The 23,698-nt window shown below is 41.1% G+C and overlaps 1 protein-coding gene across 1 annotated transcript; it reads right to left on the bottom strand.

Moving 5' to 3' along the window:
• Nucleotides 1–1,244: 1,244 nt before the first annotated feature.
• Nucleotides 1,245–23,342, bottom strand: AASDH (aminoadipate-semialdehyde dehydrogenase). Its single transcript, XM_075259383.1, has 15 exons — nt 23,266–23,342; nt 20,404–20,630; nt 20,175–20,295; nt 16,523–16,818; nt 12,576–12,768; nt 11,131–11,372; nt 10,545–10,651; nt 9,928–10,100; nt 8,017–8,209; nt 6,767–6,882; nt 5,945–6,683; nt 4,559–4,722; nt 3,900–4,025; nt 2,756–2,887; nt 1,245–2,157 (listed from the first exon to the last, which is right to left on the bottom strand). Exons 2-15 carry the CDS (start codon nt 20,628–20,630, stop codon nt 1,777–1,779), a joined length of 3,210 nt encoding a protein of 1,069 aa, XP_075115484.1. The 5' UTR covers nt 23,266–23,342; the 3' UTR covers nt 1,245–1,776.
• Between the last annotated feature and the right edge of the window lie 356 nt (nt 23,343–23,698).

Genomic DNA, 23,698 nt, shown 5'->3' with positions numbered 1-23,698 from the left:
GTGTTTGGGAAAAAGTACAAGCAGAAGATATAAATTCTTATATGTGTAATTTCTATTTCAGTTTTGTCTGACTGTTATAAAGAGGTCCATGAAAAAATAAACCACAAAAACTTCAATAAAAAGTATGAACTTTTCAGAGGTTTCATTGTTTCTTTTAATACAGTAATCCACAGTGATAAATACACCCATGATATTAAGACTATACAGTAAAACTGACCATACACATTGCACTATGTTCACACTAGCACAGCAGATCTCATCATTCGGGTCCGCCGGAAGACATGAATGACACAGAGTCAGACCGCTAAAATAGTGGTTATACACGATATAATGGGGTCTGCTGGGTCATACCTGAATGCGGCAGGAAGAAAAGGCCTTGATGCAAGACTTTTTGCTCGAACGATTTTCGGCGGTTTCTGCAACAGTCTGGTTTGGCCTAAGGCAGTCTTTACATCTGTATCCGAGGCTTCTTCATAGATTCCATTACAATCAAAGAGGTCCATTCTATGTTATGTGACATATTAGGCAGGCCATTGTAGGTTCCATCATTAGACAAAAGTGGACCAGTCTCACATCTGATGCAATAAGTTGTTATGGTTTTAACTGAACAGTCTTATTCTACTTCTTTATACCAATGGATAAAAATATAGCACTTTGATCTCTCAATAACTATACATATAAAAACTGTGGGGAGGTAGCTTGATAGCAGCAATGGTGCGGACCCTACCCGTCAAAGATAGGGACACATTGTCTGGTGTAATCGGATTTATTTGTAAAAATAGCAAAAATAAATAAACCTTACGTCAGGTACAAAAATGTTAAGCAAAAACCTGCTCGTCTGAGCACTAACTAAACAGAACAAAACTAACTATACCAGCCACACCAACAGATAGATAACACGGTTTAATCTCACCAGTCTCTCAGTATAGCAGGACAGACCCAGGCACCTCCTCTCACTCTATGGATCTGCCCTGAAGTGCAGGTTCTGCAGCCTTACATGGCCCAATAACGAGCCCATGTCCCACACTCGGGGCTGAGGCCTGCCTTGACCACACATGTCAGATACCTGGCAGAAATATACCAGAATTCCAGCACTCTGCCTGTCACCTTCTCACAAAACATACAGATAGATAGATAGATAGTATTAAAAAAAAAAAAAAAAAATGAAAAAAATTTAAATTGTATAAAAATATTAAATTCCTACAAGTACCTACATAAAACACCCAAATAAGAAACACTGAGAAACATGAAAATGTTGAAAACCGATACGGACTGATTTCTCTTTCTCTTGGGGAAGATATTCTGTTTTGACTTTAATCCCAGGTCATGACATTAGGCTTCTTGAAAGCCAGTTATTGATCTATAGGGATCAACCTTTCCAAATGGTGGCCCTATAGGAACGATTTTCCATTTTCCATCAAGGAAAACTTCGTTGCATATCCTTTCTCAGAGTGTAAGGGGTATACTTTGTTCATTGGTCACTTGCTTCTATAGGATCAAATATATAGGTTTTCGGCTTTGCATAGCTGCTATTCTGACAGGCATAGAGAAGTGCTGACCAAGGTGTCCATATCACAGTAGACTAGAATAGTTCTATACATAGTATAGATTCACCAAACAGCTCCTCGGTTCTCAGACTCCTAGATAGGTGGAAATTAGGAGTTACCTGTGGTCAGACAGAAATTTGGTTAGGCTTTAGAGGAGAAGCAGAATGACAATACTGGTATGGTTTGTAAGGAAAAAATAACCTGACCATGTTAAATACAGCAAAATCATTCAAGTCCTGACCAAATCAAAACAGTATACAAAATTGTTCCTGCAACCAACAACCAAACGGCTGTCATATACCACAGGGGAAGAGAATATCTCTCCTTCTAGGGCGCGCTGACAGATCAGACGTCCTGACTGAGCATCTAGTATCCACAAATGTCCATCAGTAGAAGTGGCAGCCAGCAACTCAGTGTTTTCAGTGTGCGGGTTAAGAAACGTAAAAGGAGTTGCATACACTCGGGAACTGGTCTTGCATTTCCACAATAATTCAGCCTTGGTACTACAGCAGTAGATGAAGCCATCATGTGAGCCAAATGTGATGTGCTCGGAGAGAATGGACATACACGGAGAGGAGAATATAGGCTCGTCAGTGCTATACTGCCATAGCTGCCAACAAAAGAAGAACACTTTAGAACATTAGCTTTACTGACATATTACTTTTATGGGAATTGTCACTATTTCTTCCTCTAGGAAATACAGATAGAAGAGAGTCTATGGATTTGTATATTCCGCTGCACTGGGAACATTGGGATCACAAAATCTATTCAGCCTCTCATCATGTCCTGGATCTACTAGATATACAAAGCTTTCTAGCCCACATCATAAGTAGTGAGCGGTCAGATCATTAGATTAATTACTGAATGTAGCAGGTAGACTACAATTCTGTCCAGCCGTCTCCAGATCTCCCCATTGAAAATCGTCTCCTTGCCAGGGGGTATCCAAAATTGCATCTTACATTTACAAGGGGTTATCTATATAGTATCTACTTAGTGAGCCAATTCTTTACCATACCCTGCAGCATATGGACAGCTCTTCATAAAGTGCCAGCAAATAAAGGACAACCAAGAGATATGTTCTAGATTTAGCACCTTATTAATGTATTCTATCTCCAGCATACTGAGTATAATCATTCATATTACAGATGTTATTTGTATACTTGGATATGCACATTCTTCTCTGTATTACTTATTGCTGTATTTCTCACCTTTTCACCCATATGATTGAAGCAGTAGAGATTTGTATCCACACAGCCAACAAAAACGTGATTCAGGCTGCATAAAGGTGAAGAAAACATGGGCTTGCCTATGTCAATCTTCCATAGCATTTTTCCTGTGACCTATAACAATATACATAGCATCAATATACATAGCAAATATAATATATATATATATATATATATATATATATATAGCATCATTCAATATTCTTATTGCTCCAAAGATCTTATTTGTAAATTGACAAAGCAACGATATATTGGTATTAATAGGTAACCGTAACCTATCTATCTGCGGGGCTGGAATAATATGCCGGGTTCTAGTGATGGATTCACTTTAAGGATACATGTATCTTTGTGTCAGTGTAAATGTATAGGCTCCAGCTGCACTATGCTGTTGTCTGGTTCCTGTATGGCTTTTATTCATAAGCTCTGACATGTTTGCTTATGAAGTTTCAAATTCAGAGCTCAATGTGGGTTTCCTATAAACCATGCACTCTCTTTTCCATTCCAGGTCAGCTCCCATTGATGTCAGTGCAGCGGTGGCACCCAAACACTATATAGCGGACACAGCTTTCTGCTTCCAGTCCTGTATTGTGCAAAGGAGGGGAGTCAGAAGCAGCTGATCAGTCTAGGACCTGTCAGCCCCCCACCAATCAGGTATTTATGGCTTATCCTAAGGATAGGCCATAAAAACCTTAATTCTGGACAACCCCTTTAAGACTATTTCCAAAGTCTCTTTTAGATGCATTGATGCAAAAACGCCAATGTGTTTAGAAGAAATTTGGAGGTCAACAACGCAATACCCAATCTCTCAGTTGATAAATGCCACCAGAGCCCAACAAACCCCATTCACTCCTTAGCGGGTCTGTCTTGGTTTCTGTTGTCTTTGACTTATTTTCTCATCAAATCTGATGGAATATGTGACAGAAGCCACAAGTAAATAAGTAAACTCAGTCTAACCAATAAATTGGGCACATCTATATCTGGACTTTCATGTAGCTTATTATGCAGGTAGTATGGTTAGCTCTAGAACAAAGATTACAGGAAAAAAAAATATTACATCTTTGGAAAATTGAACATTCCCACTCACAAGAAAGCAACAAACTTATCTTCACTACAACAAGGCACTTACTGGGTTAAACGCCAACACTCGTCCTCCTAGGGTAGCGACATATAGACGATGTGGTTCTGTACTAACACAAGGAGAAGAAAACACGGCTCCTCCTTCACAATGAGCTTTCCAGACACATTGCTTCCCCTGCAACAAGACGTAGACATAGTCACAACAATGCTTTTTTTTTTGGATAGGTGACCATGTGTTATAGGGGCATGCAGAGATTTCCAGTGCGGGGGGTTGCTCTATACCTAAAGAGTTACCATGTAGGGAAAAGATTCTTACATAGACATCTACTGTAAAACAGCCCAGCTATGCACACAGAAATCTTTCCATTTGCTTGTAAGATGTGTATTTAGGGTGTATTTAGGGATTCATCGATTGGGACAAAAACGTGTAGACAGGGGTAACAATTATAAAAGATATTCATATTAAAATCAATGGGATCTTTTGAATGATGTAAGGCATGAGGAAACCAGACTCAATCCTATTCAGCAAAACTCAGTTTTTTATTGTATAGAATTAGTGTTGTCAGTTTCTTGAAGTCTCATGGAAAGAGGTGAGTGAGACTCAGCTCTGCTACATCAATATTTGCATGTGCAGTGTATACGACAGTGAAACCTCTCCAGAAGACCAGGCCCTTATGGAGACCAGACAATGATTAGAATAATACTTACTTCAATATCCAAAGCATACAAGTACTGATCATGTGAGCCTATAAATGCCAGCCCGGACACAGGATCTATGGCTGCAGAGCTCTTCACAGCATTGTCAGTGGTGAAAATCCAATGTGTTTCGCCGCTGCTCCTCTTCAATGTATAGATACCGCCATCATAGCACCCTGCAAATAAACCACAGCTACTTACTACTTGCTTTCTAAAAATGTCTATCATCAGCCGGAGTGAAAGACTGTCAGAAAGAAATAGAAAGCAGTAGACTCCAGTCTCATACATTATCCAGGTTATCACAAAGAATCTTATAAGAAAGTGCTAATAAGGAGAAGCAGTTCCTACATGTGCTAGCCTAAAGGGACACATAACCACTATACAAGTCTAGGTTTACCTCTGCATTGGAGCGTCCGGCACAAAATCCGTCAAAGAATCCTAATTAATTTTTTTGGTCCTACAGTGTAATAATCCTTCCCTGTATATCCCTCCAAATAATCTAAGAGTAGCTTATTATAACTGTGTGACCGGAACTGTCTGCTCATCAGTAGTTAGTGACCGGTGTATTAACTCCTGTACATGTTATCGGGTCAGAGTTAATGTCACATTACCCAGCAGATGATTCAGATAGAAAGGAATCACTAAATAAAGTAATATTGATATATACTGTATAATACATAATGAATAGAGATGAGCGAACACTAAAATGTTCGAGGTTCGAAATCCGATTCGAACAGCCGCACACTGTTCGAACGGGTTTCGAACCCCATTATAGTCTATGGGGGGAAATGCTTGCTTCAGGGGTACGAAACATTCTACTTACCAAGTCCATGAGTGAGGGTCGGGCTGGATTCTTCTCCCTGCGCAGCGTCCCCGCGTCCTCTTCCAGTCTTGAATTCACTCTGCTAGGCATCGGGCCTAGGCAGAGCCGACTGCGCATGCGCGGGCATGCGCAGTTGGCTCTACCCAGGCCCGATGCCTAAGCACAGTGAATTCAGAGCCGGAAGAGGACGCGGGGACGCTGTGCAGGGAAAAGACTTATAAAGGTAAGAGAAGAACCAGCGTTGATTGGTAATGTATAGCATTCTGCCAATCAACGCTGGTTCTGCATCGAACCTTAAACTTCGAACAGCTAGTAGTGTTCGATCGAGTACGAGTATTTTGAATACCGTAGTATTCGATCGAATACCTACTCGCTCATCTCTAATAATGAATGAAAATATAAACTTTCCACAAGCTTTTTGGATTTTTCTTCTTCCCATTCCAGAACTCATTTTTTGCATCAACACATTAGGGTTTACGCTTACTCATTTCCTTTTGGAGAGACAAGCAAAAAAAACAAACAAAAAAAACCCTCCACATGATATTACATTTTACTTCAGTAAATTTGTAGATTACCTAGGAGGATGAAATTTCCACATTTAGACACAGCAGCAGAAGATTCAATACGATCTCCAAGGACCCTCTCCCATATAACTTCCCCGGTGTCAAGGTCAAGAGCTTGCAGTCTATGTGAATGGGAGCCAATGTACACAGTCCTTGCGCAGTCTTTATTGGGTGATAAGACAATGAGAGGCGAAGCATCTACACATTTGCCTGTGTCTGATCTCCATCTTTCCTGAAGAGTCAGTACCTGCTCTGAAGATGGTGTTGGCTTTGTCCTCTTGGAGCCTGTATTGTGGCTTTTTAATAACCATACCAGATCCTGACTGAACCCATGTGTTACTTCACAGTGCTGGCCAACTTGTTCAGAACACATATTTAAGAACAGTCTGTTGCCTCGACTTAAAGATACAAAGTAAGAAGTGTCCATTTGTAATCTCAGAGCTTCAGCTTTCCGTTTGGTCGGGTGGTCCTCACTCACCTCTGCAAAGTGATGTCCATGCTTTTCTGTTGCATGTACATGGACTTCATCTTGAAGTTTCTCCTTGTCTTGAGAAATATATTTAAGTATGCATTTGTGAATGTCCAGAAAAGTATCACTGAGGATGATCTCTAAAAGTCCTGGCACAGATCTACCCACCAAGTTCTCCACTTCTTCATGAAACCGGATGGCCTTTAAAGAGTCTCCACCATTGAGCAAAAATACAGAATCCTCAGGAACCTCAGGACATCCTTCAGGAAAGCCCAGCACAGACTAAATAGGAAAAGAGACAATATTTATTGCAAAATGGAGATGAACCAAGAGAAGACCTACTATATATAAAATCCAAGCCATACCTTCCAAAGGTTCTGCAAACTGGACCACAAATCTGTTATGTGCAGCGGTGGTGTGTTCATCTTTTGCTGTAAGTTTTCACCATAGACCAGTTTTAATCTAAAAAGGTCTATTTTACCTTGAAAACAACATAAATGTATATATGCTTTATTAAGTTATCCTGGATACATATCATCAGTGTCAATTTGGGTAAGTTCACACAAGGTTTTTTGGATCGGAACAGTCACAACAGTCTGCCTCTCCTGGCGATGTAATGGCTGTGGACCCACAACCAACATGTCCCGTCCTCAGTGCTAATGACGAGACACCCCAAGGGCCAAAAAATAAACTCTGCTGATGCAAGGTTCAACTGACTTCAAAGGCCTAATACTCTGCTGGTACAAGGCTCAACTCACCCCCCAAGGGCCTGAAGCTAAATTTGGGAGGGCTCGCCCCAAGGGCCTGAAAAGTAAATTTTTATATGGCTCAGCTTAAGGGCCCATAAATTAATTTGGAAGGGCTCACGTGAAGGGCCAGAAAAGTAATTTTTGGAGGTCTCACCACATCACACATACAAAAAGACAGTTAAGGGTGGGGGCTGTTGGATTTCCCATTGCCTATGCCATCTGAGGTTGTCATGGGCAATGTGATTTAAAGGGGTGCATCTTAATGCTTCTTTAGCTTAAAATTTGTGTTTCTGTCCATACTAATGTAGAGGAAAGAAGGTTTCCAAGTATTTTTCCACTTTCCATAGAGGTTCTATTGAGTGTGGAAAGTGTCTTGGGTGTGTTAGATGCCCCCAGACATGCTTCCCCTGCTGTCCCAGTTGCATTGCAGAGGTGTTGGCATCATTTCCTGGGGTGTCATAGTGGACTTGGTGACTCTCCTTAATCAAATAGTGGTTTCCCCTGAAGCAAGCCTTTTTTCCCCATAGACTATAATGGGATTCGATCGAATAGTCGAATATTGAGTGTCTACTCGAAATGAATATCGAATATTTCACTACTTGCTCATCTCTAGTATTATCTTCTATTGTAATCACGTTTCTATCCCCATTTGCCAGTGGGTGATAATCTTCATTTCTTCTGGGAAGTTTTGTAACTTATGGGATGAATTGGGACTGCTTTTGCAGTAACAGGGACAGCTATTTTCATGACTACTAGGACCCCTACCAATCAGTAAGTTACCTCCCCCCCCCCATCCAAAAAGTAACTTTGCATTATATTGTATTACACAGATTATAAATTAAGGAGTGAGCAGTACTATATCTTACCATGCTTTGTATGTGGAAGGGAGTCTACCAAAACCAAGTCGTCCGGTAATGCGTAACTCAGGAGATGAGTGTGTAAATATTCCCATAAGGTTTTCTTTTCTAAGGGTCTTTTCAATACAACAAATAAGACTAAATGTTGGGCCTCAAACCACATCACGGCACATGACTCCACAGGTTCCAATTGTTCTACAACCTGACATATGAGATTTTAAAAAAATAAATACATACACACATAAATAAATAATCAGCACTCCATTTCCATACGGCGCTGCGCCACCAAAGCAAATTGCGACTTATCCACTGCTGCAGGGTGGGCTTACACACTGGAAATTGAGAGAGAGATTCATTTTCTGGCCCTTAGAAATCCACCACAGCTTTACCGAGCTCATTTAGCACCAAAGTATGACAGCAGGACGTCTCATGCCGTGAGCTTTGGATTCCACGCCAAAAGCGAGGAAGATACATATTTTTTTCACAGTCCAGTCATATTAATGTGACCACCAACTACTTTTGACGTCAACGTTAAATAACCAATCACAGAAGTCACGTGTCATCAGCCATCTGGGTGCTCTCATCATTGTGGAAGGCACAATGGATCAACACAAGTATGCATCTATCCTTGTGGACCATGTTCACCCCTACATGGCAATTTTTTTTCCCTCAAGATGATGGCATCTACCAACAGGACAATGCGACGTGTCAAAGCTCACAGTGTACGTACGTGGTTCGAAGAACACCAGGATGAGTTTACCATACTTCCTTGGCCAGCAAATTCCCCAGACTTGAACCCGATTTGTGGGATCACCTCGCACCATGGATGCTCAACCGCGTAACCTAGTGCAGCTGGACACGGCACTGGAGTTGGCATGGTTCAACATCTCAGCGAACATTATTACAACATCCCATGTCTCTTCCTGCACGTCTCGCAGTGGTCCGCTCTGCTAAAGGCGGTTATTCTGGATTTTGACAGGTGGTCACATTAATGAGACTGGACTGTGTATGTGCCCCATTGAAAATAATAAGTTAAGAACAAGGAGTTGGAAACTACAATTCAGAAAGGATGCCTGCGCTTCTTTTGTAGAACAATCAACTTTATTCAAAGCTCATGGACAACAAAGGTGTTTCGAAGACACTAGGTCTCCTTCTGTCTCATTTTAACACTTGAAGAAGGAGACCTAGTGTCTCCGAAACACGTTTGTTGTGCATGAGTTTCAATAAAGTTGATTGTTCTACAAAAGAAGCGCAGGCATCCTTTCTGAATTGTAGTTTTCAACTCCTTGTTCTTAACTTATTATTTTCAATGGGGCACATACACAGTCCAGTCTCATTAATGTGACCACCTGTCAAAATCCAGAATAACCGCCTTTAGCAGAGCGGACCACTGCGAGACGTGCAGGAAGAGACATTGTTCTTAACATTTGCATCGCCCGGATTCCAGAAGACGCTGGGAGGACCTGCAGCTACACCTATTGGTGTGATACGTCTTCATAGTGATGGTGACTTTTCATAACCCCACCAGGTGAGGGGGCAACCCTAACATCTTCTGCTGTCCATCTATTTGTGCAGACAGAGGAAAAAAAAGGATTCCCACATTACATGAATGTCACACAAACAAAATGCTGGGGTGAAGTCGAGCATGTTGCACTACAACATGCCTGATCCTTTGTCCTTCACTAGCGATAAGCTGCTGTCCCCATTGAGAACATAGGCCCGATTATCCAACCTCAATGCGCATGTGTTACACGAACAGCGGCTATATATAGGGCCTACTTAAAACGAATTACCAAGCAATCTCTGGTAGTCCCGGCGAAAATGAATGGAGCAGCAGTGCACAGAGACAACTTGCCACTCCATTCTCACAGAGGAGATGATATTCAATGAAGGTCCCAGAGGTCTGCACAGTTCACATACCTGCTGTATATATTCGGTATTTAATCTCTTGCCATGACGTTTAATCTGGTTATCTTTGCGTCCCAAATAAAACATGTCCCCATCTTGTAATTTCACCCAGTCCCCAGTTCCTCTCATTGTTCCACAAGGTAGGGTCATCTCATCATCCAAAAAGCATACTCGATGTCTACCTCCTGAAAGTAGATGGTAACAACATGCAGCATTAGCACACACCGCAGGCTATCCAAACACTTGTTATCGAAATAAAGGCACTAAACCTAGAAAAAAATAAAATAAAATTACCTGTTTATCTGCAAGACCTTGCAAACTCCTAAAACAAACAGAGTTGCAGAAATCTTGCAATATCTACTTTCTCCACCTTCTGCTACAGGTGAAGGAAAGAAAATAAAAGGGACCCAGTAAAACCAGAGCTACACACAGACAGGACTCCACTTATTTGCAGAGTTTTACCACTGTATTTTGTCGTCACAAAAATGTTGTCTATGTCTGTAAGCTCACAACTATTGAGGTCTTCCGGATAATCCTTTGTATCACTCTCCTACAACCTTTCAGACAAAAAGCAATTGGATGGAAATAAAAATAAGGTCAAAACAAAAAAAAAAAAGCTCTTACACTACCCAGATAAACCTGTCCTTCTCCATCTTCAACCCTGACATCATCATCATTTCGGACTTCTATCATGGTTCCATCGAGGGGATTGCCAAGTGGCACTGAATCATTGAACCTTAAGCAAGGAATAAATAAAGATATTTTAACACAGCGTGTCTGCTAAAAATTCCATAGATATACCATGAGTCTGGCAGAGTGACAATACAGTAATAAGATCTGGTAACAACTATCTGTGGTGTCCTCGCAGGTCATCCATAAATCAGCATATAGAGGCCCTCAGTGACATTACAGCAAAGTTGGCTGATCCTGCAGATTTTTGGGCCAACAATCTTAAATGTGCAGGGGCCTTCCAATTCTCCTCCAAGAGATAATATGGGGAAAATAAGTATTGGGCAAGTTTACTTTGAGTGCCTGGCACTTTTATTCCTAATGGACATAAGTTGATGTCGGACATACTCCCCTCTCTCCCTTTCAAACCACACGTATGCTTGGATAGACAGGTATGCACTTGCATGTGAACGGTTCGCCAAACAGCTATCGAAGGCATATGGGCACCTTAAGAATGCATTGAATTTATTATGAATGTTACAGTACCCTGAAGGAGAGTTCAGCATAGTCTCTGGGACTTCGTAATAAGTTGCCCAACTTGAAACTTCAGTGATACCATAAAGATTGAAGATACAAGTCTTGTTGCCAGGTTGTCTCCAACCTTTTAAAACACTTAGAGATGGGAATTGTTCTCCTCCAAGAGCCAAAATTCTAAGGGATGTTTCTTTGGATAGTACAGAAGAAAGAATTGAGCTAGAGCCAAATCTTCTTAAAAAAGTAGGAGTCACCTAAAAGAAAAGACACAGAAGAATGTAAGATGACAAGAATTGTTTTTCTTTTTCTTCCTATCAGTAAGTCTTTGTAGAATGGGAGGAAATCCATGCAAACAAGGGGAGAACATACAAACTCCTTGCAGATGTTGTTCCTGGCCGGATTCGAACCCAGGACTCCAGTGCTGCAAGGTAGAAGTGCTAACCACTGAGCCACCGTGTTGCCCCTGGTGACAAGAACTTTAACAAGATGAAAACAAAAGGAAAAAATTCTCACCTAATGTTATCAATTGTTTTAATAAATGGTCAGTCCCAACAAAACTTCACTAAATTGTTCATGTATCCCTTAAAGAGGACCTTTCACCATTAAGGGCACATGTGGTTTAATACACCGCTAGAAAGCAGACAGTGTGCTGAATTCAGCGGACTATCAGCTTTCATGTTCTGTGCCCCCGGTGAAGAGCTATCAGTGCCGCTACCGTAGCTCTTCACTGTCAGAAGGGCGTTTCTGATAGTCAGTCAGGATCGCTATTCATCACAGTAGTGTCTATAGCACTGTACTGTGAGAACGCCTCCTCCCCTCCTGATAATACTCACGTCATGACTGGGCAGTAAGCAATGCCCCCTCTCACAGTACAGCGCTATAGACGTTGCTGTGAGGAAGGGTGTTCCTGACTGATTGTCACAAATGCACTTCTGACAGTGAAGAGCTACGGTATCGGCACTGATAGCACCTCACCGGGGGCACAGGAAGGGAAAGCAGATAGCGAGCTGAATTCAGCGCCCTGTCAGCTTTCTAGCAGTGTATTAAACTGCATGTGCCCCAGATGGTGAAAGGTCCTCTTTAAATTCTGGGCTGAAGAACAGGGGCACTGCAGTGGTGTTCCTTTGAAATGTATGGAATATCGCTGTACTACATAAACACACGCTACACATTGTACAGCAAGTGAGAAGCACGGCTCTCAGCATGCAAACAATACTGGGACAGCTGATCTGCAGGGGTCCCGTCAGCCGAGACCCCCACTCAACTAAAACCGATGGCCTGTTCTAAGGCCTTTATTATTACAAAGGGAGATCACCCCTTTAAGGAAACATTACACACAAGCTTCAATTCTGCATTTCAGCCTATAGGAATCAGTGAGTAACATGAATGTGGGACACCAGGTAAACGGCCTTTTATAAATGGATTTACATAGGACATTGCACTAAAAAACAACCTACCTGCAGTACAGTCACTTTATGCTGCTGAAACAATAGTTTGCACAGTCTCTGAGGCATCATTTTAAGGGGGTCTGGCAGAACTAGAAGACAAGCTCCGCCAGACAAGGCAACAAACACCTCAATAATCGATGGATCAAAGGTTAGAGGCGATGACAGTAGCACAATATCATCTGGTGAGATATTGAAGATGGATCTGCAAAGTAAATCAATATTTCTAAGAGGAAAAGTCATGCCATGTCTCTAGATTTCTTCAAATACATGTACAATGTGGATACAAGGAAGAGGTAATATAAAGCAATGTTACAATATACTGCATATATTTTCTGTTACACTGTTACAATCCTGCCAAGAAGTGCCAATCTGGTTGCTAAGAAACTCGCCCCCATATATTTGGCTTCAGATGTACTAAATATTATCCGAGCACATCACGACTGGGAGATTAAATGTTCCTTTCCAATGAGCCTGTCATACAATGCAGACAATTCATCTATCACCATTTGTTCAGATGGGAGGAAATGACAGCACTTGTCACGATGTCTAAAGGTTGTACATTTACCCAGTATGAGCTCCGAAAATAGATAAAAACTATTTGCCTGACCCCACTTGTGCCCTGTCCAAAGAAGTGAGAAAAGTAATATGCAACTTAAAGAGGTTTACTGGGTTCCAGATATTGATGACCTACTGTATCCACGGAATAGGTCACTCATTTTGGATCAGTGGGGTCCGGCACCCCCACAGTTAGCGGTTCTCAGCAGTCAATGCCAGAACTAACAGAAAATGGAGACCCAAGCTGTTAAATATAGCCTCACACCTCTTGACTAATGAGACAAGAGGTCACTTCGATGACACCAAGAAGCAGCTGGAGTCCAATCCAATTCGTAGTTGAAACCGCGAACAAATACATAGGTTATAGTCCAAAAGTTAAACAAGGTTAAAAGAACATATCCCTCCATGTACTCCAGAGTGTTCCTTGTTTGACCATAGCCCTAAGTTTGGCTACAATGATGTGCTGTGCTGATAACGAGACATTCCACTAGCCCCTACATCTGTCAAGGATGACATGCTGCACACAAATGCTACTCCATGACCTTCTCCATTCATACACTCTTTACGTTCGGCAGACTATGAGATGTAACACAAGCTCATCTCCCTTCTGTGTGCAGTGGCCATAGCAGGTTATTGCAGTCCAGTTCCCATTCAAGTGGACAGGAGCTGAGCTGCAGTAAGGCCTCATTCACATCAGTGTTGGTATTCTGTCCAGGGGAGTCCGCATGGGGACCCCCCAAATGGAATACTGAACGCAACTGCAAGCGGTGTGCAGTGAAAGCACACGGACCCCATAAACTGTAATGGGTCCGTGTTCTTGCCGCACGCTACCCACACGAATCATTCAGACATGAAAGTAGATTGTGAACTACTTTCCTGTCCGCATGACGCCTGTGGAGATCTGGTGGCCAGAACACAGACCCCATTATAGTCTATGGGGTCTGAGTGCTTTCACTGCACAGGGCTTGCAGTTGCGTTCGGTATTCCGTTTGGGGGGGGGGGGGTCCTCATGCGTACTCCCCTGGACAGAATACCAATGCGGATGTGAATGAAGCCTAACTCAGCACAACCATTACATGTCATTTCAATACCGGCTGAGAACAGCTGAACCCCATTGATAACCTACCTGTCAATATCTGTATTCTGGAATGCTCCATCAACCAAGGCTATCTGGTCCTGGCACGTAAATAATGAGCACTATCAATAGTACATGTTACCACACCAGAAGATCCAGTAGGTGCAATTCTGGTGGACAGACCTATTGCTAAACAGCAGCTTCAGCTCATTCAGGATCTGCCTGGTAGGTTGGTAACTCATTGGTTTCTCACTACTTGGACTGTGTTCACGCTATGGGTGTCTATAAGTGACGGGAACGCTCCTCACATATGCAGGATGCTGAATGTATCCAAAGACTACCATTTACCCAATGGATTCCATTTGGAAAGATTCACAGATGAACATTAGGATAAAAGGTCCAGTTATACCAACTCTGAAGGACGGACAGTACACCATTGCAGCCATTTCTAATCGCTCTATTGTATCCAAAATAAAAATAATAAAACATGAAAATAGTTTGTATTAAAAAAGCTCTTACAGTCCTGTGTGTACAGCTCCTACGCAGATCTATGTAGTCACAAGGTTACAAAACAAACCTTGTGAAGTCTGATCGAGTAGTCATACTCTGTTCTCCATCTGTTCATCTACTTTTCAGTAAAATATATTTCACACCTTTTTTTTATCCTTTGAGATGTATTGGAGAAATGCAACATCATGGATTGTAAAGGTAGATGTGTAGTTTAACCCTTTCCCAGCACAGCCACTTCTCATATTTATTTCTTAGCCCCGCCCTTCCAAAAATCTGAAAAATTGTGATGCTTTATTGGTTTACTTCATAATGGAGCTACTGGATTGTGATTATCTGTATTCTGGATGCTTTATTTGTTTACTACATAATGGAGTACATTCTATACAATGTACTGGAAAGGTGCAAAATAAATCAGTACAGGTATATTGGAATTGGAAAAATTGTGCCATTTCCATACAGGCTTCATTATTACAACGTTCTGTAAAAAACCCCAAAATAAACAACATGTCCCTTATGATAGGTCATCAATATCAGATTGATATGAATGTACTTCCCCGCACCCTCACTGATCAGCTGTTTGAATTGACTGCAGCATTAGGATAAACGCTGCAACCTCTTCACTGCTTACCGAGCACATGCCTTGCCTTGTACAGTGGCTGTGTTTGGTACTGCAGCTGAGTCTCATTCACTTGAACGTAATTGAGCTGCAAACAGGTCGTATGACAGATGACTGAGACACCAGTGACCTGTAAGCAAAAAAGGCACTCACACAAGTGCAGTGACTACTTTAAACAGCAGGTCAGTGGGGGGTTCACATGTTGAACCTACCAATCTTATACACACTCACCTATACACAATGTCCCAGGTCACTGTTCAGTCCTCATGGCGCCCAGGGGCTTTTCTGGCAAAAGTCCCTGACACATGTGACCGCTGAAGAGATGTCCCGGCTCCTTTCATTAGGCCACTGATTGGCCTCAGCGGTCACGTGTCTGAACCCCCCACTGACCAGCTGTAGTCACTGCACTTGTGGGAGTGCATTTCTTTGCTTGCAGGCCACTGGTGTCTCAGTCATCTGTCATACGACCTGTTTGCAGCTCAATTACATTCAAGTGAATGAGACTAAGCTGCAGTACCAAAGCCCAGGGGCACCACAGGGACCAGACAGTGACCTGGGACACTGGAGCATTGAAGACAGGAGAGTATGTTTTTTTATTTTTCACCTTCCCTGGCCTCCTGCCGTAATAATAATAAAATATCTTGGACAATCACTTTAAGGATAAGTCATCAATACCTAAGCTTCACAGTCCTAAGGATAGATCATCAATACCCAAGCTCCCAAAAAACCTTTTAATATGCCAGGACACATCTCTATAGTGCTGAATATGTAATAACACTTGAGACTCCCACCTGATAATATAAAGTAGCACCGGTAGCATGTCCTTAATATTTGACATATTTTGAGCCATGGAAAATAAGGAAAGGCAAGCTACAGTGGACTTGACCCCTATCCTGACATGTCTATTAGTAGCTACCTGTATTCCCACTGAAAATTCTGTATCATTGTATTATTCCTCCTGGAAATGTAGTAATGGGAAGCATATATGAAACTGTGTAATAAGGACTGACGTGAAGAGGCGTACTCTGCAACTGGCAAAAGGAACGGTAACACCCAGGTGTCTATTCTTACATTCCCAAGTATAATATAAGAATGCATAGACAAGCCAAGAGTGATAGCAGGTCCTCTCTAAGAAATGAGGAAAGAAGAACTGTATAAGATATTTTATCTTCTACAAATTTTCAATTGAACTTGGCTTACCGGAGATGAAGAATATTTGGTACAATGCAGCAATGTGGAACACTGACTATTTTGGGCGTGCCAGTTGTTCCAGAGGTGTGGAGAACATAAGCTAAGCACTGGCTGTCTCGGATATCTATGTAGTCTTTCTTCTGCGAGAGCTCGGTGTAGTCTCTCTCACCAGGAATGCAGTGAAATTCATTTTTGGCCCGTGTTTCAACACTTTTTTCATTCCCAACAGTCTCAAAAAGTGTGACATGAAGATGCTGAACCGCGGAGGAATCCTTTTCAAACCAGCCAGGTAGAAGCTTGAACGCCTAGAATAGGAAAGATAGCAAGAAGAGCCAAACTTAATGTACTTAAAGTCCAGACACCATGAGCCAGATGCCAATCGGTCACAATTTTTAGCAAATCAAGTATAAAGTGTTAGAGAAAATTTCTAAAATGCCAAAATTTTTAAATTAAATTATTTATATTTGTAAAAATGTTTAGCCTTTAATAGTCAACAAATTTCAATATGATTATGTTCATGGAAAAATCCCTTTAGGCTAAAGCCCCACGTTGCGGAAACGCAGCTTTTTTTGTTTGCAGATTTTGCTGCAATTTTTGAGCCAAAACCAAGAACGGCTACAAAAGGAAAGGGAAATATATAGGAAGTTCTTATAATTCTACCATCCACTCCTGACTCTGACTCAAAAAACACAGCAAAATCTGCAACAAAAAAAGCTTAATTACTGCAACATGGGTCCTTAGTCTTAATTGTTAATTCTAGTTGATGTGAATAGTGGTCCAGAATTTGGGTACAATGCACCACATCTGCTTACTGCTGGGTGGTGTACAGGCGGGTCTCTACAATGGAGATTCACCAGGAGGTGATGTTAGATGTCTGAGTTCTGTTAGACTAGAATCACACATGCCGTTTTTGTGGCTGTATTTGATGCAATGATTTGAGCCAAACACAAGAATAGATCGATATAACAGAAAGACTGATATTTCTCCTTTCTTTTATTTTAATCTACTTTTGGCTCAAAAACTGCCTATGTGATTCAAGCCTTATAATGCATTGCCCGCCTATCAAATTCAGTTGGCAAGTAGATGCCTTTTATACACCTTGTAGATACCTACGGGTATAATAAATAGAAATATGCAATGACTGTCCATATATATATATATTCTTTAAAGCTTGTGCTCCATTTACTTTGATTAACACAGACTGCAATGTGTAACAGCGCTATGTGACTGCTGCCAAACTGCATCTCCCCTAGTCTGCTGGCAGAACGGTGCCAATCTAGCTCCAGGCTGAAAAGCTGAGTCATGTAACACAGCCTGGCATCTGCTGATAAACCGTCAGAAAACCAAGATGTTTTATTGATTTGCTTGTGCAGCAGTATGGCTCTAACAAGCAGTCAGTCTGAGGTTACTCAGGCCTTTTCAGATGTTGGCACGAAATAGGCAAGGACTCAGATTTTCATTTTGCTTGCTACAGTACTAAGCAGTCTTAATATTAAGAAGATAACAGGAAAAAAGGCGAAAAAAGGAAAAATACTGAGCTAATTGTAGTCAGAATTTAGAATTCCAATTGCAGCTTCCACTCAATGTCCTTGTTCAGACTTGGACTCGGAAATAACGCTCCCTCGGTTCAAAGCGTGGCGGTAAATCCACAAATAAAAGATAAATCCAGCCAAATCTTGTGGAAAATGGAATGTTCTTCTTTATTGTTTAAAAATCTTCAGAATAACAGTAACATTCACACGTAACAAGGATACGGCGTCAGAATGACGCGTTTCGGATGCCCTCCTTTCTCAAAGTCTGACGCCGTATCCTTGTTACGTGTGAATGTTACTGTTATTCTGAAGATTTTTAAACAATAAAGAAGAAGATTCCATTTTAATATTAAGACTATGGACACCTTTGCGCATAAAAAAAATAATACACATTCATGTTACAAAGTTCATGCAGTATAAAAAAAAGTTGCACTGTTTGGCACATTAGATGTTCCATCTTTTACATTCAGCTACACTCATGGCTAGTTTGCATCCTCTTCAATAGTCAAGCTTCTGGCTTTGGTGATGTCCCCTTACATTGGTCTCAGTATATTCTCAGGCTGTTTTGATTTCCCACAGCTTCAGCTTAGCTAGTCCCTCCCTTATTTTAGTGACTGCTTTATCAATGACAGCCATATCTAATAGTTGGGTAGTAATGGATCTCTTCCTTTCCCATAAGTTGCTGTGAGTTATCTTCCCCCTGCAGTATGCTAGGAACTTCTGTAGACCATCTTCCACCTACACTGTGCTGTGATGTGGCTAAGCTGCTATAGATGATCATTCCCTTATACTGTCCTATGAGCTGCTACAGGTAATATTTCCCATACACTTCCCTGTGAGCTGCTATAGATGATCTTTCCCATACACTTCCCTGTGAGCTGCTATAGATGATCTTTCCCATACACTTCCCTGTGAGCTGCTATAGATGATCTTTCCCATAGACTTCCCTGTGAGCTGCTATAGATGATCTTTCCCATACACTTCCCTGTGAGCTGCTATAGATGATCTATCCCATAGACTTCCCTGTGAGCTGCTATAGATGATCTATCCCAGGGGTAGGGAACCTTTGGCTCTCCAGCTGCTGTGAAACTACAACTCCCAGCATGCTCCATTCACTTCCATGGGAGTTCCAAGAACAGCAGAGCAAGTATGCATGCTGGGAGTTGTAGTTTTGCAACAGCTGGAGAGCCGTATGTTCCCTACCCCTGATCTTTCCCATACACTTCCCTGTGAGCCGCTATAGATGATCTTTCCCATACACTTCCCTGTGAGCCGCTATAGATGATCTTTCCCATAGACTTCCCTGTGAGCTGCTATAGATGATCTTTCCCATAGACTTCCCTGTGAGCTGCTATAGGTGATCTTCCCTTCATATGCTCTAAACGGCTGCAGTCGATCTTCCTCATAAACCATGCTATGGGTTAGCTGCTATAAATGATCTTTGACTCTTTAACAGAAGAAAATTGTAAGTGTTTATTGTATTTAATAAAATACATTAACAGATAAAAATGGTAATTTTTGCAAAAGTACTGATTGATTTAATGTGGTTTTCTAAGGCTTTTATACTAATGACTTATATACTAATATAATAACAGGTTGAGAAAAAAGGTTTGATTTTTATCCCCTTACAAATGGCACCCACTTGTAGCCCAGAGTGACACTGACACTGACTCTGGAGGGAAAAAAAAAAAAAAAAGAAAAAAAAACAAAACACCTCTCTCTAATACATGTCTTTTTTTTTTACCAATAAAATTTTTCATAGCAAGTAAACATCCACTGACTTTGCAATACGTTCAGCTGAAAGAAACATTTACAATATTAGCAATAGGACCGTGGCTTTTTGATATTAAACTGGAGTCTTCAGGATGTACAAATCTCAGAACCAGCCTAAATATTGGCACACAACTAATAGTATTCACGCCAGATGGGGAATCAATATTGTGGTATTTTGTGAACACCTTGCAGTAACGCATTCTAAGACTTTGGAAGAAAGATATTACAGTGTATTGAGGTTTAGTTTACATCAAACGTTTTTTTTTTTAATTTTTATGATTATTCTTATAGATGGCGCATCATCCCTATCTATAAGACAATACAACAAAAGACAGGCAAGCACCTATCTGGCTCACCTCCACTTTGTCTTTCTCCACAAGCACATACTGTATCTTACATCGATGAATTAATGAAGATGTGAAGGATGATGGAGCCCCAGGATCTATTGGAGAATATGCAGCTGGCACTTGGAGAATCCTATGCAGAATAAGACATGGAAACCATTTATTATCTCATGTTCCCTGCAGAGAATAAAATTACATTTGGATTGAAAACACATTCGTATCATATGTCATTATTAGTTACCCCAGGATCCAGGATGGTAAATTGATTCCAGGATGGCAGCACAGACCAATAGTTCTATGTTCCAGGTTATGGGATTTCAGAAAGAGAGTCAGCTCTTCAGCCCTCTGCAGCATGTCCTGGTACGTGTAATAAACTGGAGCCTTGTCGTAAGGTTGAAAACATACTGCTTTCCTGTCTCTATATAAAGCAGCGTTTTGCACTACTGTGTCATGCAGCGTACACGCCATCTGAAATACATAAAAGAGCAAACAAATAATTGATCTGCTATAGAATACTATAGATTCATGTGTGGCTGTTAGCAAGTACAGCTTCATAATGAAATCATTAACGGGATTATCCACCTTCCAAAAATTACCTGCAAATACATCCACAGCAGTGCTAAATAATCACTTTTCTGCTTGGCTTTATTTTACTTACTGCTCCTTGTATCACTGTTATTTACATACAGTGCATCAGTGGACAAACTACATTTCCCATAATGCATCTACCTGCTGCTATTCTCTGTGTTCCCCTCCCTTTTCCACGCTCCCCTTCAATGAAATCAGAGATAATGAATCATTCCCACAGGTCATGTGCTGCTGTGATGTTTCGTTTGCTGGCTGAATTGCTCACAGGGGAGTAATGTTATTGCAAATGAAACATCAGTCTGAGGTCATTGACCTGATAATAAATCAGATAAATGGTGCTGAATTTAAACAGGATATGTATTAGGAAGGATTTCTATTAATGCATCCTGTTAGAGGATTTTTACTGCTTCTGTCTGATCATGGCTGAATCGGAGTCAGGCTGTGGAAATATAGAGGAGCCATTATTTACTGTGTGTCAACTAGGACAAGCAAGAAGAAAAAATGGATGGTTGGGCATCATCAGAACAGAAGAGTACAGGGAGCAAGTACGTCTATTCATTTTTTAATCCATACTGATTTGTCTATAAAAATACTCCCCACTTAATTTCCATGTTTTTTTTTCACTTTTTCTTCATTTCCCCCATTTTCCTTTGTATTTTGTCTATTGGTGTCTAGTGTTACCCTGAGGATTGCTTCTTTCTTTATGCTATTCTATGATAGTATTTGACATATCATTGACTAGGTGTAACTGGTTGTTGGAATTCAATAAATACTGTACCTATGAAACGAAAAAAAAAAAAAAAAAAATACTCCTTACTCAAAACACAAGTATATAAAATATATAGAAAAATTAACATTTTTGCAACATCCTCCAGACTGCGGGCGTAAATTTTACACGTTCTAATCTCCATTTTGCAGTACTCACAGAATGCACAGCTTTATAGGAGATTATATGTCATCATACACTGAAGGATAAGTACTAAGACTGACTCATTGTCTCAGCGGTGTGCCAGTCTGCAAAAGCCCTGCAATGTGTAGCACATTCCTCAGCACGGCATCCAACTGTTAAGCAATATAGTGCAGATTTTGGCTGGAATCACACATGCAAGTTTTGTTTTTTTTTTTAATTTATCTAAAATTAGAAGTCGATCCTTAAAAAAGTATATAGGAAAGTCTAATACTTGTCTCTTCTGTATCCACTCCTCCTCGATCTGTCCCACAGAAACTACACATCTGATTCCAAAAATCACACAAATGACCAAAAAAAACATAACACTGCTAGAATCACACAATGTGTGCTGCACAGTGTGAACCTAATCTTAAACTGTCCACAAACATTTATTAAGACTTGTCCAAACCCAGTGATCCTTGCTGTCAGGGAAAAGAAGGATCAAGCATGCTAGATGTTGGTTTCCTTGCATGGCCAAGTGTTCATGTGTCTTATCAGCTACTGCATGCATATGGCTGGCCTTAGGCCATCTGTACGTGTAGCATATAAATTGTGGATTTACCAATTCTTAAATTCATGGCATTTCAAGTTCTCCTTCAGATTTTACTTTTTGCTTTGCAGAAGGGTACAATCTGTGATGAATCCCACACTTTATAAATGCTAATGTTGCGACTGACTTATTCTTGGTGAAGTTAGCTGGCAGATTTGCAGTGCAGGTACCCATAGACTTCTCACAGAGGAGCATCTGCTACAATAACCTGTCATGCATATACCGAAGTGCAAAACCTCTGCTGTTCCTGGTAGTTTACTACAATGTATTTGTGAAGGCAAAATGAAGGTGAGGTGTATTTTTTTTTTTTTAGTTGGATTCTGCCATGTGAACTTACCCCAAGGGTACATGCCACAATCAGGGTTTACATGCAAACAATGTGCACCATTATCTGCATGTATAGGAAAGTAAATTTGAATTGAAAATCCCTACCAGCCAGCATGCATTTTGATGCGGATTTCATACACATAAGCATGCTGAGTTTGTTTTTTTATCTATCTATCTGGAAAAACACTTGACATGCTGTGGATTTTGTAGTCCATACTACTGATCATTTCCCATTCATTTTCCAAAAATCCCCATCATGTGCATGAGAAATAGAATTTTTGTCGCTGACTTTACCGCTAGTTTGGTCAGTGATACCCACCATGCAAAATCCGCAGCGGAAATATTCCTGCCATTGGCCGACGTTCAGACAGAATCCACCCGAAGATAGGGCAGGATCATTCATTTTCAGTAATTGATTTTAATTTCAGCTATTGTAACATTGGTCTGCACCAAACGCTGAGGATTGCACCACAAAAACTCTACTGTGTGAACATACCTTTATGATACAGATATTCTGTATTGGAATCTGCATAAAAAAAAAATCCACAGGTAATCCTGACTGTGCGGCTGTTCACACTAGTACAACTCTGCTCCATTCATTCTGCATATATTACTACAATACTGTCTACTTCATATCAGACCTGTAATACATGAGTATGCTGCTGGATATACAGATAAGATAACGTTACCTTCACCAGAGCTAGGCTGGGGGTCACCCCCTAACCCTATAGATTTATGGTCCTGCTCTTATAGAACCAGCTCATCTCTAGCATGAGAACTGCAGCTCCAATGTAAACACATGCAGACCACCAGCGCATGCGCACTAACTACTCTCACACTGTGGCACGCACATAATCCGGAAGTAATCAACAAATGAACGGGGGCATTTTGGGTAAAGGCGAAATACTCGGTAAGGACCTTCTGACGTCAAAGGTCACATGACAGGCTCTAGTCACGTGACTGGGTAGGCGTGCCTTTGCTTGTAAGAAGATCGTATCCGTAGTGACCGATTATGCTATGATAAGTGAGAGAACACCATGAAGGACAATGGCAGCTGCTCCTCCAAGGGGTCTAGCGGCTGCTGACAGGGGCTGCTGACAGGGGCTGCTGACAGGGGCTGCT

This window comes from Leptodactylus fuscus, chromosome 1, assembly GCF_031893055.1.
Source record: "Leptodactylus fuscus isolate aLepFus1 chromosome 1, aLepFus1.hap2, whole genome shotgun sequence".
In the NCBI taxonomy this organism is placed as follows: domain Eukaryota; kingdom Metazoa; phylum Chordata; class Amphibia; order Anura; family Leptodactylidae; genus Leptodactylus; species Leptodactylus fuscus.
This window is presented reverse-complemented; position numbering and strand designations above follow the sequence as displayed.

Coding starts and splice junctions, on each gene's coding strand:
- AASDH (XM_075259383.1), bottom strand. CDS start 20,630: ATGGCGTGTACGCTGCATGACACAGTAGTGCAAAACGCTGCTTTATAT. Junction 20,296..20,403: donor TTACCATCCTGGATCCTGGG/GTAACTAATAAT, acceptor TATTCTGCATAG/GATTCTCCAAGTGCCAGCTG. Junction 2,888..3,899: donor GAGTGTTGGCGTTTAACCCA/GTAAGTGCCTTG, acceptor ATATTGTTATAG/GTCACAGGAAAAATGCTATG.